This window comes from Neophocaena asiaeorientalis, unplaced genomic scaffold (genome assembly GCF_003031525.2).
Source record: "Neophocaena asiaeorientalis asiaeorientalis breed wild unplaced genomic scaffold, Neophocaena_asiaeorientalis_V1.1 scaffold357, whole genome shotgun sequence".
Lineage (NCBI taxonomy): Eukaryota > Metazoa > Chordata > Mammalia > Artiodactyla > Phocoenidae > Neophocaena > Neophocaena asiaeorientalis.
Genome location: NW_020173270.1, coordinates 475,591 through 491,537, shown reverse-complemented (window position 1 = coordinate 491,537; position 15,947 = coordinate 475,591). Strand labels below are relative to the sequence as shown.

The 15,947-nt window shown below is 44.7% G+C and overlaps 1 protein-coding gene across 2 annotated transcripts in view; it reads left to right on the top strand.

Moving 5' to 3' along the window:
• The window catches only part of SMARCA4 (SWI/SNF related BAF chromatin remodeling complex subunit ATPase 4), an 86,994-nt gene that overhangs the window by 29,076 nt on the left and 41,971 nt on the right, over positions 1 to 15,947 (top strand). For both annotated transcript variants that reach the window (XM_024745674.1, XM_024745673.1), the window contains 5 exons: positions 2,130 to 2,260; positions 2,450 to 2,507; positions 10,378 to 10,499; positions 12,696 to 12,846; positions 14,186 to 14,349. In XM_024745674.1, the coding sequence (XP_024601442.1) occupies positions 2,130 to 2,260; positions 2,450 to 2,507; positions 10,378 to 10,499; positions 12,696 to 12,846; positions 14,186 to 14,349 (626 nt within the window). The remainder of the gene's footprint in view (positions 1 to 2,129; positions 2,261 to 2,449; positions 2,508 to 10,377; positions 10,500 to 12,695; positions 12,847 to 14,185; positions 14,350 to 15,947) is intronic.

Sequence of the window (15,947 nt, the reverse complement as noted above, 5' to 3'; positions counted from 1 at the left end):
TCTACACATAGCAAGACTTTTCCTGCTTAGCAGGTATCTTGGACCACTTTCCATATCAAGCAATTAGTTCTTTCATTTTATTGTATTGATGTACTAGGATCTCTTTCATCGTTCAGATTGATAGCTATCTAAGTTGCTTCCCATCTGTAGCTGTTAGATCCTGCACTGAACAGCTCTGATGGACCACCATATGTCCCCTCCCCTATGGGTGGCTATTTCCATTGTTTCCTTTCTTTCTATCCCACACATTGTTGTAATGAGCCCCCTTGCTCTCTTAGCTGGGCTGCCATAACAAAACACCATAGCCTGTGTGGCTTTTTTTTTTTTTTTTAACCACATGGCACATGGGATCTTAATTCCCCGACCGAGGATTGAACCCGCACCCCCTGCAGTGGAAGCACAGAGTCTTAACCACTGGACCTCCAGGGAAGTCCCTTTTGTTGTTTTTGTTCTTGTTTTTTTTTTTTTTTTTTTTTGGTAGCCTGCATGGCTTAAACGGCAGAAATATACGTTCTTATAGTTCTGGAGGCTGGAAATTGGAGATCAAGGAGCAGCAAGGTTGGTTCCTGATGAGTACTCTCTTCCCGGCTTGTAGACTGCTGCCTTCTGGCTGTGTCCTCACATGGGGGGAGAGAGAGCAAGCTCTGGTGTTTCTTCTTATAGGGGCACTAATGCCATCCTGAGGGCCCCACCCATATGACCTAATTTAACCCTAATTACCCACCAAGGGCCCCATCTCCAAATACAGTGACATTGGAGAGCTGGGGCTTGGGCATATGAATTTTGGAGGGGACACAGTCCAGTCCGTGGCAGATGGCACGCTTTTTCCTGTTGGCCTGATTCCCAGAAATGAATGACTATAGTGATTAACTCAAATAATATTCTTATTTCACATGATTTTATTTGAAACGTTAAGTTGAATTTTTTAAGAGAAATGTGGTCTGGCATTTTACTACAGTGCTAAGCCTTCACACGGCCATTTGTGGCTTTCAAGGGGGAAGTCACATCACAGGAAAGCGTGACTTGGGGAATTCTGTTGGGGAATCACTGCAGCTGCTCATCCTGTTTAGTAACGGGAACCATCACTTGATGATGGCTGCTGATTATCCTTGTTCTCACCCAGTGGTTCGCAGCCTTGGCTGAACATCAGAATCAGCTGGGGAGCTTTTGAAAACCAGAGAGGCCCAAGCCTCACCCCAGAGCAGTTCTGTCAGGATTCTGGGTGTGGGGACATCCCGGCATCAGCACCATAACTGCTCTCAGGAAGGACTCAGGGCTGAAAGTCACTGATTGAGGCAGCCTGCAGAGCTCATTCGTGGGGCGTGGGGTTTCAATTCCGCTTCATGGTGGGCCACTTTAAGGGTGAGATTTTAACCTGCATGGAGACTAATCTCTGCTGTGGGTCATTGTTGATGGAGGGAGGCATGGGAGGTATAAGTTCCTGGTAGATGCAAACAAAGGTTTCCATCCTCATCCTCGTCCTGAAGGTTTTCACCAGGAAATGTGAAGGAGCTGATGAAGGGGAAAACTTCATCCCAAGTTGATATCTCAGGAAATTGAGGAATTCCGTATTTGTTGCTACAAGGAAGTTTTATTTTTCAAATATTTAGTTAGCTGTTTAACAGAAAAGAATGAGGACCCTTGTTGAAGTCTACAAATACAATATAAATTGAATAACTCAAGGACCAGAAAAATGGGAATAGCGTAGTCACTTGGGTAAAAAAGGAAGGAGTACGTAAGTCCGTGTTCCTTATGTGTGGAATTGATCTGGGAGAACACACGAGAAAATGATGCTGGTGGGCGCCTGTGAAGAGAAACTGTTGGGCAGGGGGATAGGGAGGGAGAGTACACACTCTATACTCTTGAATTTGAACTATATGTTACCTATTTGAAAATTAAAACGTGGATATCAGTTCCTTCCAAGAAACAACTGTCGTCAATGGGTTATATATATATATTTTTACTGAATGGTTAATATGCAGTTAACCCATTCCACAACCACTGGTCACATTGGTGTGCTGTTTTCTGGATGTGGAGTTGGGAGGGCACTTCTCCAGTTGGCCATGGTTAGCGGGGCACCAAAGGTATAGACTCTACGGAACCTCAAGTCACACGTGTGACTTTTTCAGCCTCTGGATGAGACCAGCCAAATGAGCGACCTTCCGGTGAAAGTGATCCACGTGGAGAGCGGGAAGATCCTCACGGGCACAGACGCACCCAAAGCAGGGCAGCTGGAGGCCTGGCTGGAAATGAACCCGGGGTGAGTGGGGCTTCATGTTCCAGAGGCAGCCAGGATCCTGAGTCAACGGTCGGCCTCATTCCAGGGGAGCTGGCAGCTGGGGGTGATCCTGCTTACTTTTGGAAACAGGCCAATTTGCTAAGGAAAGTGAATCATGCTGGTTCTGGGGAGATTTATATTAAAATGCTGATTTTTTTTTTTTTTTTTTAGGTATGAAGTAGCTCCAAGATCTGATAGTGAAGAGAGTGGCTCAGAAGAAGAGGAGGAGGTAAGAGTTCATTTCCTGGCTGTCGAGGCCCACAGTGCTGTGTGGTGTGACCTCTACCCACAGCAGGCACAGTGATCCTCTCCCGCTCCAGCCAGGCATCAAAGGGGGCAGGAGATAGGCACACGGGCAGGGCGTGAGGCTGAAAGTTGGTGCTTTAGAGCTGCGCTGTCCAGTACCGTAGCCTCTAGCCACACATGACTGTTTTCACTTTCACTTAATTAAGTAAAGTGTAAATGTCCTCACTCATATGTCCTCAGTCGTACGGGCCACATTTCAGGCGCCCAAACAGCTCTCCCCTCCAGAAAATATTGGTATGAAGTAGTGAGCATGAAATCATATACATGTTGGCCCCTTGTAATCTATTCTTTGGCACTGTTTGTTACAGATGGTCGCATTTATTGTGTATGTTCTCTAAATCATTTAATTATTTCACGTTATGGTGATTTTTGGATGTTTGCTGGTTGACAAAGCTCTGATGAGAGCCTTGTTCCTCTGTCTGTCCTGGGTGGCCTCCTCGGGAAGGGTGACTCAGAGGGAGCCCGGGGATGCAGTGTCCGAAAGCAGGGCTCGTTTTCCACAGTTAGCATCCAGAAGGGTGCTGTCCTGCACTCCCCCTTCAGCTGGGGTAAGAGTGTCTTACAAGGCTTTAAAAAAGCTTTGGCCACCTCCATAAGATTTTAAAAAGGGAATTTTAATGGGCAGATATTTGCTTATTAAGGTTGAACATGTTTTTAGGTGTTACTATTTAGATTTCTTCTGTGAATGGTTTGCTTCATTTGCCCATTTCTAATCAGTTGTGTTTTTTTACTGGATTTTTAAGTGTTCTTTATGTATTTACCCCAGCCTGAAATCAGCTTGGTGTTCACCTATATCTCTCTTTTGGTTTGTCCTCTTACCTCTTCAGGTCATCTGGAATTTATTTTGTGTAGGGCTTGAGATGGCGCCCTTTTTTCCCCTTCCCAGTAGTAGCGTTAAGCCAGTTGGTGTACTGTTAGTCCATCCCTTCCCCATTGATCTGTGATATTTGAAAAAACTAATATTAAAGACACACTGGTGTCTTTTTAGGGTCACATGTTAAGTTTCTTTTTCTTTTTTATAATTTATTTTTCTGGTTTTTATTTTATTTAATATTATTTTAAATTGAGGTATAGTTGATGTACTGTTCAGGTTCTTTTAAAGTTCTAATAATTCTAAGACCAGTAACATTTTGTTGTAATTTTTTAAACAGCTTTATGGAGATATAATTTACATATGTAAAATGCACCCACAGTAAGAGTACAATTCAGTGATTTTTTTAGTGAATTTATAGAGTTGTGCAGTCATTACTCTACACCAGCTTTAGAACGTTTCTGTCACCCCAAATGACATCTCACCCACTTACAGTTTGTTCTCGCCACCTCCTCCAGCCCCAGGAAACCACTGGTCTGCTCTGTCTCTATAGATTTGCCATTTCCGGAATTTCACATAAATGGAATTATACAACGTGTAGTATCTTGTGTCTGGCTTATTTTACGTGGCGTGTTTTTGATTTTCATCCATGTTGTCTGTACATCAAAAGTTTGTTTTACATCACGAATTATTAGAGAAATGCAGATCAAAGCTACAATGAGGTACCACCTCACACCGGTCAGAATGGCCATCACTAAAAAGTCTACAAATAACAAATGCTGGAGAAGGTGTGGAGAGAAGGGAACCCTCCTATGTTGCTGGTGGGAATGTAAACTGGTGCAGCCACTGTGGAGAATAGTATGGAGTTTCCTCAAAAAACTAAAAATAGAGTTGCCATATGATCCAGCAATCCCACCTCTGGGCATTTATCTGGACAACACTATAATTCAAAAAGATACATGCATCCCTCTGTTCATAGCAGCACTATTTAGCAGCAAGGTCCTACACTTAGGAAACTATATTTAATATCCTGTAATAAACCATAATGGAAAAGCAAAAAAAAAGAAAATATCCTATGCTTTGAAGGTGTAGATTTAACCCTTATATGCATATTTCCAACCTATCAAACTCAACTTATCAAAATTTTTGATTAGATATGTACATTTTACTCTAAGTAATTTCTATCTCAATTAAAAAATATTTTTAAAATAAATGGAGAAACCATTAATAAAAGTTAAGGTCTTAAAAAAAAAGTTTGTTTTATTCCTGAGTCATGTTCCATTGTATAGATATACCACATTTTGTTTATCCATACACCAATTGGTGGGCATTTGTGTTTTTTCTCATTTTCTGCTATTATGAATAACATTGCTGTGAACATTCACATGCATGTCCTTGTGTGGACATACGTTTTCATTTCTCTTTGGGTAGATACTTAGGAGTGGCATTGCTGGGTCATATGATAAGTTTATGTTTAACTTTTTAAGGAATTGACAAACTATTGCCTGAAGTAGTTGTACCTTTTCACAGGTTCCAGTTTCTCCATATCCTTGTCAACACTTGGCGTTATCTGTTCTTTACATTATATAGCCATCCTTGTGGGTGTGTAGTGGTATCTTGTGGCTTTACTTTGCATTTTCCTAGTAAATAATGATGTTGAGCATCTTTTCAAATGTTTATGCACCATTCAGATATCTTCTTTGGTGAAAATCTGTTGAAATCTTTTGCCCATTTTTAATTCAGTTGTTTGTTATCTCATCAGTGAGTCGTAAGAATTCTTTATATATTCTTGATACGTGTCCCTGATCAGATATGTAGCTTGCAAACATCTTCTCCCAGTCTGTTTGCTTTTCTTTTCCCTCAGTGATGTCTTTTGAAATGCAAAAATGTTTCATTTTGATGAAATCCATTTATCGATTTTTTCTTTTATGAATTGTGCCTTTGGTGTTGTATCTAAGAGCTGTTTTAAGTCACGAAGGTTTTTCTCTTATGTTTTCTTCTAGAAGTTTTATATTTAAGCTCTCACATTTAGGGTCATAATTGAGTTGATTTGAGGTACAGGTCTAAGTTTGTTTTTTGTTTTTTGTTTTTTTGCTATGGATAACCTTCTTACCCAGCACCAGTTGATGAACAGACTGTTCTTTCTCCCATGAATAGTCTTGGTAACTTTGTGGGAAATCAGTTGACCATAAAATTAAGGGTTTGTTTCTGATGCTCAGTGTTTTCCTGTTGATTAGTATGTCTGTGTTTGTGCCACTACCACACTGTCTTGTATTACGAGTTTTGAAATCAGGTAGTGTTAGTCCTCCAGCTTGTTTGCTCTATTGGCTATTCTAGGTACTTTGCATTCCCATATACACTTTAGGATCAGCTCATCAGTTACTACAAAAAGGCTTGCTGGGATTTTTGTTGAGGTTGTGTTGAATATAGAGATCAGTTTTGGGAGAATCACGTCCTAACAATATTTAGTTTTCCAGTCCATGAACATGAGATGTCTATTTATTTTGATCATCTTTAATTTCTCTTAGCAATAATTTGTAGTTTTCAGAGTATAGGTTTTGCTTTTTTTGTTGTTAAATTTATTCTTAAATATTTTATTCCTTTTCTGCTACTATGAATAGAATTGTTTCCTTGGTTTTATTTTTTGATGTGTTGTTGCTATTACATGGAAATACAATTTTATATGTATATTTTTAAAATGTTAATCTCGTGTTCTGTGCACTTGCTGAACTCATATTGGTAATTCCAATAGGGTTTTTTGTTTGTTTGATTCCTTAGGATTTTCACATGCAGGATTATGTCATTCATAAATAACCATAATTCTTCAATACTTCTTCCTTTCCCCTCTGTGTGCCTTTAATTTCCTTCTCTTGCCTTATTGCAAGAACCTCCAGTACAATGTTGAATAGAAGTGTCTAGAGCAGATATCCTTAGTTTGTTTTTGATCTTAAGGGTTATGCAGTTAGTCTGTCACTATTGTTTGGTGTTAGCTGTAGATTTCTCATGGATGCCCTTTATCAGGTTGAGTAAATCCTCTTCTGTTCCTAGTTTATTGAGAGTTTTTAGCATGTGTGAGCTAGATTTTATCTCATACTTTTTCTATTAAGTTGATCATTTGATTTCTTTTAAATTTATTAATTTTTATTTTTGGCTGTGTTTGGTCTTCGTTGCTGCGTGTGGGCTTTCTCTAGTTGCAGTGAGTGGAGGCTACTCTTCGTTGTGGTGCGCAGGCTTCTCATTGCGGTGGCTTCTCTTGTTGCAGAGCACAGGCTCTAGGGGCATGGGCTTCAGTAGTTGTGGCACGTGGCCTCAGTAGTTGTGGCTCTAGGGCCTAGTTGCTCCCCGGCGTGTGGGATCTTCCCTGACTAGGGCTTGTACCCGTGTCCCCTGCACTGGCAGGCGGATTCTTAACCACTGCTCCAACAGGGAAGTCCCTGATTTTTTTTTTAATTTAAATTAATTTTTTAAATTTAATTAATTAATTTATTGGCTGCATTGGGTCTTCATTGCTGCATGGGGGCTTTCTCCAGTTGCAGTGAGCGGGGCTTTCTCTAGTTGTGGCAAGTGGGGGTACTCTTCGTTGCAGTGCACGGGCCTCTCATTGCACTGGTCTCTCTTGTGGTGGAGCACAGAATTTAGGCACGTGGGCTTCAGCAGTTGTGGCACATGGGCTCAGCAGTTGTGGCTCACAGGCTCAGTAGTCATGGCGCACGGGCCTAGTTGCTCTGCGGCATGTGGGATCATCCTGGACGAGGGCTCCAATCCGAGTCCCCTGCATTGGCAGGTGGATTCTTAACCACTGCGCCACCAGGGAAGTACAAATTTTTACTATATTTTTAAAGTTATTTTCTTTGTAGTTGCTCCAGGGATTATGATATGCATCTTAATTTATCATCATATGCTTCAGGTTAATACTAACTACATTCTGGTAAAATATGGAAATTTTGTTCTAGCTTAGCTCCATTTGTTCTTCTCCCTTTGTGCTGTTATTGTCACATATGTTACATCTATATATGTTATAAACCCAACAATACAGTCTTCTAATTAATACCTGATATAATCTTATGCCTTAGTCTAAAGAAGTTGGAAAAGAAGAAATAAGGGAAAATATACTTATAGAGTCTTTTATATTGATACGTGCATTTACCATTTCTGATGTTTTTTATTTCTCCATATGGATTCAATTTACTATCACCTATCATTTCCTTTCAGCTTGAAAGACTTTTTTTTTTTAAACCATTTTTTAAAATCAAAGTATAATTTACAATGTTGTGTTAGTTTCAGGTGTACAGCAAAGCAGTTTAGTTATACGTGTGTGTGTGTATGTGTATTCTTTTTCAGATTCTTTTCCATTACAGGTTATTGCAAGATATTGAATATATTAAAAGATTTCTTTTACCATTTATTATAAGGCATGTCTGCTAGCAACAGATTCTCAGCCTTTGTTTTTCTGGGAATGTATTTCTTTAGCTTTCATTTTCAAAGATAGTGTAGCTGGACATAGAATTCTTTGTTGACAGTCTTTTTCCTTTTGAATATGTCATTCCACTACTTTCTGGTCTCCTGTTTCAGATGAAAGGCTAGCTACTAATTATATGGATGCTCCTTTGTACTTGATGATTCATTTTCTCTTTCTTGCTTCCAAGATTTTCTGTTTGTCTTTGGGTTTTAGAAGTTTGTGAACTCTCTCTTTGTGTTTATTCTCGTTAGTGTTTGTTCAGATTCTTGGCTTGGTAGAGTTATGTTTTTCATCAAATTTGGGAAGTTTATCATTTCTGTCTTCTATTGAGACTCTGTATTTGTTGATACATTCTACTTAAAGATGGTTTCCTTTATTTCTTTGCACATATTTACAATAGGTTTGAACACATATATAGTAATAGCTGCTTGTAAGATTGTATGCTAAGTCCAACATCTAGGAGCAGAGACAGGCTCAACCGACTGTCTTTTCCCCTGAGTTCTTATCGCATTCTCCTCCTTTTTGTTTGTCTTGTAATGAATGTTTAGTGGAAGGCTATTTTAGCCACTCTGGATTCTGACTTCTACCCCTGTGCGTTCTTTTTGGTGTTTTTGTTTGTTTAGTAAATTATCTAGGCTGAATCTGTGGAATGTTTTCCCAGGGTGTGTGCTGCCTTTGGAGTCTCTGCTCAGTTTATTGTTTTTGTTTTTTTCTCGTTTTTAGTTTTAATCCTGGCTCTCTAGGAGTGGGTTGTGTTTCTTCATAACTTAGTAGTCTTCCAGTGATTGGGGAGAGTTTGTACTCAAACACCTTGAGCCAGTAAGGCTTCTTTCTGCAGCCAGTGGATCAGTGTGTGTAGAAGAACACATTCCAAGATTGGGCCATTTTCAAGCCCACCCTGGCTTTTACTTTCTGCTGGGCCCTTTCTCCCTTTCTCGTTTCCTCTGTGCATGTGCACAGCCCTCAGCCAGTAATATGCTTTCCCCACCCATGGCTGAGGTCCTCACCTCCACTGACAGTGCTGCTGGCCTGGGCATCGTCCACTGCTACAAAATGACTAAGTCCCCATCAGCCTCAGCTGCCAGGCCTCATGGCTTGCCCACCCTGGGAGAACGTGCACATCAGAACTGGGAGCTGAGAGTAGGAGAGATAAAAGCACCCCCAAGAAAGAACTCCACAAACTCCCACTCTTCTTGCCCAAGGCTCGGCAGTTTTCTCAGTGTTAATGCATCTCAGACTCAGGGCTCTGAAATGGTTGCCTGTGCTACTTTTGTCCAGCTTTAAAGTCACTTTTTTTTTTTTTTAATTAAGTCAGACCTCAGGCAGGGCTGTCAAGCAGCCCCACCTTTCTCCCCACCTACTCCCCAGGAGGACTAGGGGAATTCTTTTTTTAAAAATAAATTTATTTATTTATTTATTTTTGGCCGCGTTGGGTCTTCGTTGCTGCACGTGGGTTTTCTCTAGTTGCGGCGAGCAGGGGCTACTCTCTGTTGCGGAGCACAGGCTCTACGTGCTCAGGCTTCAGTAGTTGTGGCGCACGGGCTTAGTTGCTCCGTGGCACGTGGGATCTTCCCGGACCAGGGCTCGAACCTGTGTCCCCTGCACTGGCAGGCGGATTCTTAACCACTGAGCCACCAGGGAAGCCCCTAAAGTCACTTTTTGAGGGGAAAATTTGCTGACCCCTTTAATTGGAATTAGCCAGGCTTCCCATTCCTATTTTAATTCCCAGCTTGGTAATATCAAGTAGGATAAGTCTTACCGGTTATGATTTTTTTGACCAAAATGTTTGTGCTGTCATTACCTGTTCATTATTCCAAATGATCTGTAAAATTATTTTGCATGCTCCAAAGGAAATCCCACTGGGTTTTGACTGAATAATTTGACAGGTTAATGACAGATACTTTTTCTTTTTTTTTTTTTAGTTTTATAGCAGTTCCATTATACACACACATTTTGTGTGATTTATACAGGAATACAAGGATGGTTTAATATTGGGAAATGTATTTGTGTGTGTTTTTTCAGTATGTCATACAAAATCCCCTTTATTATCTGCTCAATAAATGTTGAAAAATCCTTTTAATGAAACACAACACTCATACTTAATATACAGATTTATAGAAAACCTCTTAGTAAACTATGATGCCTTATCGTCAGTCTTATTTGACATATTTTAGACATTTTGGCCATGTCAGTAAAGCTGAAAGTAAATCAAGAGCAATAAATATTGAAGGTTACCTATAAAATGTTTAATACCTAGGAAATCCAAGAGAAGAGAAAAGCTGTTTTAGTAGTATGCATTGTGTACGGGGGGCTGGGTGCAACAGAAGTACAGCATACCCTGAGAGGTCCTTAAAAAGAAGTGTCTGGACTCTGCTAAGAAAACTAAAAATCATATACTGAGCAATTAAAAGAATGTGCAAATAAAAAGCATGACATGTTTTGGGATTGGTAGGAAGAGGGCACGTGGGTTGTAAAAGCATCACTCTGGGGTGACCTGAGGTGAACTGGCTTGTCTCTTGGTAGGAGGAGGAGGAGGAGCAGCCGCAGCCAGCACAGCCTCCCGCCCTGCCCGTGGAGGACAAGAAGAAGATTCCAGATCCAGACAGCGATGACGTCTCCGAGGTGGACGCCCGGCACATCATTGAGTAAGGCATCCCTCCCTCCACCAGCTTCCCGCGAGGTGGCACTGGCAGAAGCTGTTAGAATCCCAGCTTCTCCCTGGACAGCACTGTCCAGCCGGCAGCCGTTGTGGGACCACAAACACCAGATTGACTTACTTCAGATGTCACTGATGTTTGTAGGGGTTGAATGACGTTCCGTCCATTCACGTGGCTCATCCTGTGTTTAAGAGATAGTCGGGGGCTTCGCTGGTGGTGCAGTGGTTGAGAGTCCGCCTGCCGATGTGGGGGACACGGGTTCGTGTCCGGGAGGATCCCACAGGCCGCGGAGCGGCTGGGCCCGTGAGTCATGGCCGCTGGGCCTGCGCGTCTAGAGCCTGTGCTCCGCAACGGGAGAGGCCACAACAGTGAGAGGCCCGCGTACCGCAAGAAAAAAAAACAAAAAAACAGAGATAGTCGGGGGGGCTTCCCTGGTGGCGCGGTGGTTGGGAATCTGCCTGCCGATGCAGGGGACGTGGGTTCGATTCCCTGGTCCGGGAGGTTCCCCCGTGCCGCGGAGCAGCTGGGCCCGTGGGCCACAATTACTGAGCCTGCACTCTAGAGCCCGTGGGCCACAACTACTGACCCCGCATGCCACAACTACTGAAGCCCATGCGCCTAGAGCCCATGCTCCGCAACGGGGGAGACCACCGCAGTGAGAAGCCCCCACACCGCAATGGGGAGTAGCCCCCGCTCGCTGCAACTACAGAAAGCCTGCATGCAGCAATGAAGACCCAACACAGCCAAAAATAAAATAAACAAATAAAAAATAAATAAATAAAAAAGAGATAGTCGGGTTTACCACAGAAAGCCGCTTTATGCTTGTGCTCCAGCCCCAGCCCTCCCCATCTCCTCCCTGGAAGAAACTGCTTCCAGCATCGCGTGTCTTCCACACATATTTTGTGCATCAGTAAGCATGACGTGTATCTGTGTTTTGTTTCATTTGCACGAGTGTATCTGGGGCACGGTGTTCTGCCCCTTGCTCCTATGTCTGTGCACACACAGTGTCTCACTCCTCCACATCTGGCCATCCTGTCATGGTCTCACGTTGTGGCCTGAGTCTGGCGGTGGTCGTTTAGGTTATTTCTCATCCTTTGCCGTTGTAAGCACAGTTACAATTAACATACCAATTTTATTGTGGCTTACAGTACAGAGTTAATGGATACTCTTAAATAGAGCATTGAGAGTATTATGTATTACATAAGCTACATAAGCACTAGGTATGAAGGGAACCATTAGAACAAACATGCAGTCTTTTTTTTTTTTTTTGCGGTATGCGGGCCTCTCACTGTTGTGCCCTCTCCCATTGCGGAGCACAGGCTCCGGACACGCAGGCTCAGCAGCCATGGCTCACGGGCCCAGCCGCTCCGCGGCATGTGGGATCTTTCCAGACCGGGGCACGAACCGTGTCCCCTGCATCGGCAGGCGGACTCTCAACCACTGCGCCACCAGGGGAGCCCAGACATACAGTCTTTTGAATCCATCAGAAATATATAGGAAAAAACCCTGTAAGCTAGGAAAGCCCAGCTCACTGTGCAGGATTTGTAAGAAGATATAAAAACAAAACATAGCATAAAACAATATGATAGTTGGATCACATATATCTCTCACATTAATAAAATGTAAATAGTTTAAAGTCATTCTTTAAAAGAATTCCAGGGAGTTCCCCGGCGGTCCAGTGGTTAGGACTCTACACTTTCACTGCCAGGAGCCTGGGTTTGATCCCTGGTTGGGGAACTAAGATCCCGCAAGCCTCGTGGTGCGGCCAAAAAAATAAAATAAAATAATAAAAAGAGTTTTTTTTTAATTGAAGAATTCTAGATTAGATTACAAAATAGCCAAAGTATAAATGATTCTGGTTTGTGCAAGGCTGTTGAGTGTACATTTTCCCTTTAGACTCTTGAACTCCGGGTAGAGAGGGTGGGCCATGTGACCAACCTCTGGCTAAAAGTAACATTCCTTCTGTGGTGTGACAGTGACTTGATTCCCGTGGCACCCAGAAGTCTAGTCTTGGGCCCACCTGGATTAGTGTTTGCTGCCTTGCCTGTCCTCAGACTGTGCGGCTGCTCTTTGGCTTATCTTCTGGCTCAGGCCATAAAGCTGCTCTGCGGAGGTTTGTGTCAGAAGCACATTGTCACAAGTAGGAATGTGTGTCTTCACACAGCCCTTTGATCTTGCTCCCAGGAACGCCAAGCAAGATGTCGATGACGAGTATGGTGTGTCGCAGGCCCTCGCTCGTGGCCTGCAGTCCTATTATGCCGTGGCCCATGCCGTCACCGAGAGGGTGGATAAGCAGTCGGCGCTCATGGTCAACGGTGTCCTCAAGCAGTACCAGGTAGGCTGGAGGGGGCCGTGTCCACATAGCAGTCTCGGCAGAGGGGTTTCCGGGTCGTGGGTGGCTGCTGCAGGCAGGCAGACCTGAGTTCACAGTCCACTCTTGGTCTTTGGGCAACTCACTCTTCCCCTCTGAGCCTCAGTCTCCTCATCTGTAAAGCAGCTTCATGGTCTGACCAAGAGGAAATGAAATGTTGCAATAAATCTGTATCTGCTGGGTGCTTGATACGTGCCAAGAAGAACAGGAGCACTTTGTAGGCTGTTAGCATCTGAATTCCCTCAACCACTCTGAAGTAGGTGCTGTGGTCCTCCGAATTTCATGGGAAGGGGGGGGTTGGAGGGACAACTGAGGAACAGAGAGGTACAGCGATTCCTCAAAATCACAGTTAGGGAATGGCCGAGCCAGAATGGGACCCGGGCGTGGGCCCATGGGTGCTCAGTACATATTTCCTGGAGCTCTGTGCAGCATGAGGCAGCAAGGCAGGAGAGGTTAGCAGCCCTAGACTCGGTCCTTCCTTCCGGGAAATGGGGCAGCAGCCCCTCCTGCCAGCCTCGGAGGGTGAAGTGATGACACCTCTGAAGCTCTCTGTCAGGGTCTGGCCTGGAACAGCCAAGAAATGGAGCTGCTTATAGTAAAAATCTCTTTTCCTGTGGCCCCGTATCCCAGGCTCACCTGTAAGCTCCCACGAGGCAGCTGGTGCTGATATCCGTGCTGATATCAAGTGCCAAAGGTGAATCCTGTGGCCAGTGGAACTTTCCAGAGACCAGTGTAATCAGAGAAATCAGAACATGGCCAAGACTTAACTTGCTTCATCTGTTATGAAAATTTCCCGATTTTCCCTGAGGACAATATTCTCTCTAATTGGCTGTGTTTCAGAAAGCTTCACAAGCTTTGGAAACCTTTCGGTTAATCTTGAAATGCTGTTGAGGCAGTTGTTAGTCATGTGGTGGACTCATCACCAAGTTCCCCTGAAACCCCAACGCTCTCCTGAATCCAGTGTCACACGGTTGAGGGCAGGTTGCTCCCGATGTGCTGTGTGGCTTGGTGTCAGGCAGTGACAGACGGACACTGTAACAGTGAGAAGCTTAGCTGTTTAAATGTGCGCCCAGAAAGGACATTTCATATACATCTCTCATTAGCACAGCAACCCTGTGATTTCAGAGACAGGATTGCTGAGGATGAGTCTGAGTGGGAAAGGAGTGGGCTGACTCAGAGCAAAATACCAAGTGAAGATGGCCGCAGGAGGTCCCTGGCTGGGGCAGAACTTGTGAGTCTCCGAAGTGCAGGGAACACCCCCGAACCCAACCTGGGCTTCAGTCTTGGCCGCTTTTCCTTGCAGATCAAAGGCTTAGAGTGGCTGGTGTCCCTGTACAACAACAACCTGAATGGCATCCTGGCTGATGAGATGGGCCTGGGGAAGACCATCCAGACCATCGCTCTCATCACGTACCTCATGGAGCACAAGCGGATCAACGGGCCCTTCCTCATCATAGTACCTCTCTCGTGAGTGTGCCCACCCCAGGTGCCGGGAGTGCCCACTGCCCGAGGTCACCAGCAGCCCGGCCTGGGCTCAGACGCCTGTGTGTTAGTTTGCTTGGGCCACCCTCATGAAGGACCACAGCCTGGGTGGCTTAAACAATAGGAACTATTTCCCGGGAGGCCACAAGTCTGAGAACAAGGTGTCAGCAGGGCTGGTTTCTCCCTAGGCCTCTCTCCTGGCCTTGTGGATGGCCATCTTCTCCCTGTGTCTTCACACTGGCCTTCCTTCTATGTGTGTCTGTGCCCTAATTTCCTCTTCTTATAACAAAGTTATACCCGTCATGGATTAGGCCTTACCCCAATGACCGTGTTTTTACTTCATTACCTCTTTAAAGACTCTATTTCCAAATATAGTCACGTTCTGGGGTGCTGGGCATGAAGATGTCAACATACAAATTTGGGGGGGACACAACTCAGCCCATAGCCACCTGCCTTTCGTGTCAAGGCTCAGGATAGAAGGGCAGGTGATGGAGTGCCCGTCCATGATTCCTGTTGGGGCAGCTCTCACAGGATGTCCTCGGTGTCCTCTTCAGGCCCCATAATGAGCAAATTCCACACAAGGTTGTCACAGGAGTAAGATAACTGCCCACTAGAAATGTGGAGTGGAACCATTTGTGCAGACACTGTCCACTTACTGCTGGGGCACCGAGCCCTGTTGATCACGTCCCAGCCTGGTCCAGGCACCACAGACGCTCAGGTGGCATCTGGATACCCAAACGGCGTCCAGAGGAGGCTCTCTCACTTGCCACCTCTTGGTACCGTTGGTCTTTTCCTCCCAGCAGGCACCCTTCCAGGGGTCAGGATTCCTCAGGCCATCTGGGCATCCCTCTTCCCAGCTCCGCATGTGTCACAAAATGGTTCTCCTGTTCCCAGGTTTTTTCCAGAAGTCCCAGGACTGGCTGTCATTGACCCAGTTCAGGTCACATGTTAGGCAACAGTCCAGTCATGGGCCTGGGGGATGGTCTGCTCTGATGTGGCCAGGCCTCTGTGTGTACACTTGGCTTGGTCCTGAAGGGGAGCCCCCTTTACCGTCAGCCCAGCACTCAGGGGGGAACCATGTCTGCCTCAAGTCAGCTGTCGAGGGGGAGGATGGGAAACCGAGTGCTCATCCCTCAGCCCATGGGAACATGCCCTCCTATCTATAAGGAGGCCAGGCCTCCAGAGGCCATGCACCCACTGCTGGGGGCTCCAGAACCCTCCCAGAATTCACCTCCAGAAGTTGATTTCCTCCTTCTGCCTTCTGTCCCTCATGGCGGTGTAAATCTGGCTGCCTTGGCAGGAACAGATCTTCATGGAGAGGGAACTGTTTCCACAGTGCAGCAGAAGGTCCCAGGCCGTGGTCAGGCCCAGCTGCTTCTCTGCTTCCCGCTGCCCTTGCCTGTGCGCTGACTCCCTGCCCTCCACTTACTCAAGTCCCTTCCCTTCTGTTTAGCCTCCCAGGCGTGACTTCATCTCCACTGGAATAGCTATGTCCAGCGTGCTGCTCTGCAGCCTGGGTTTGTCATTTTTAAATTTTCATTTTGAAATGATTTCAGACTTACAAACAACTGCAGAAGTAGTGT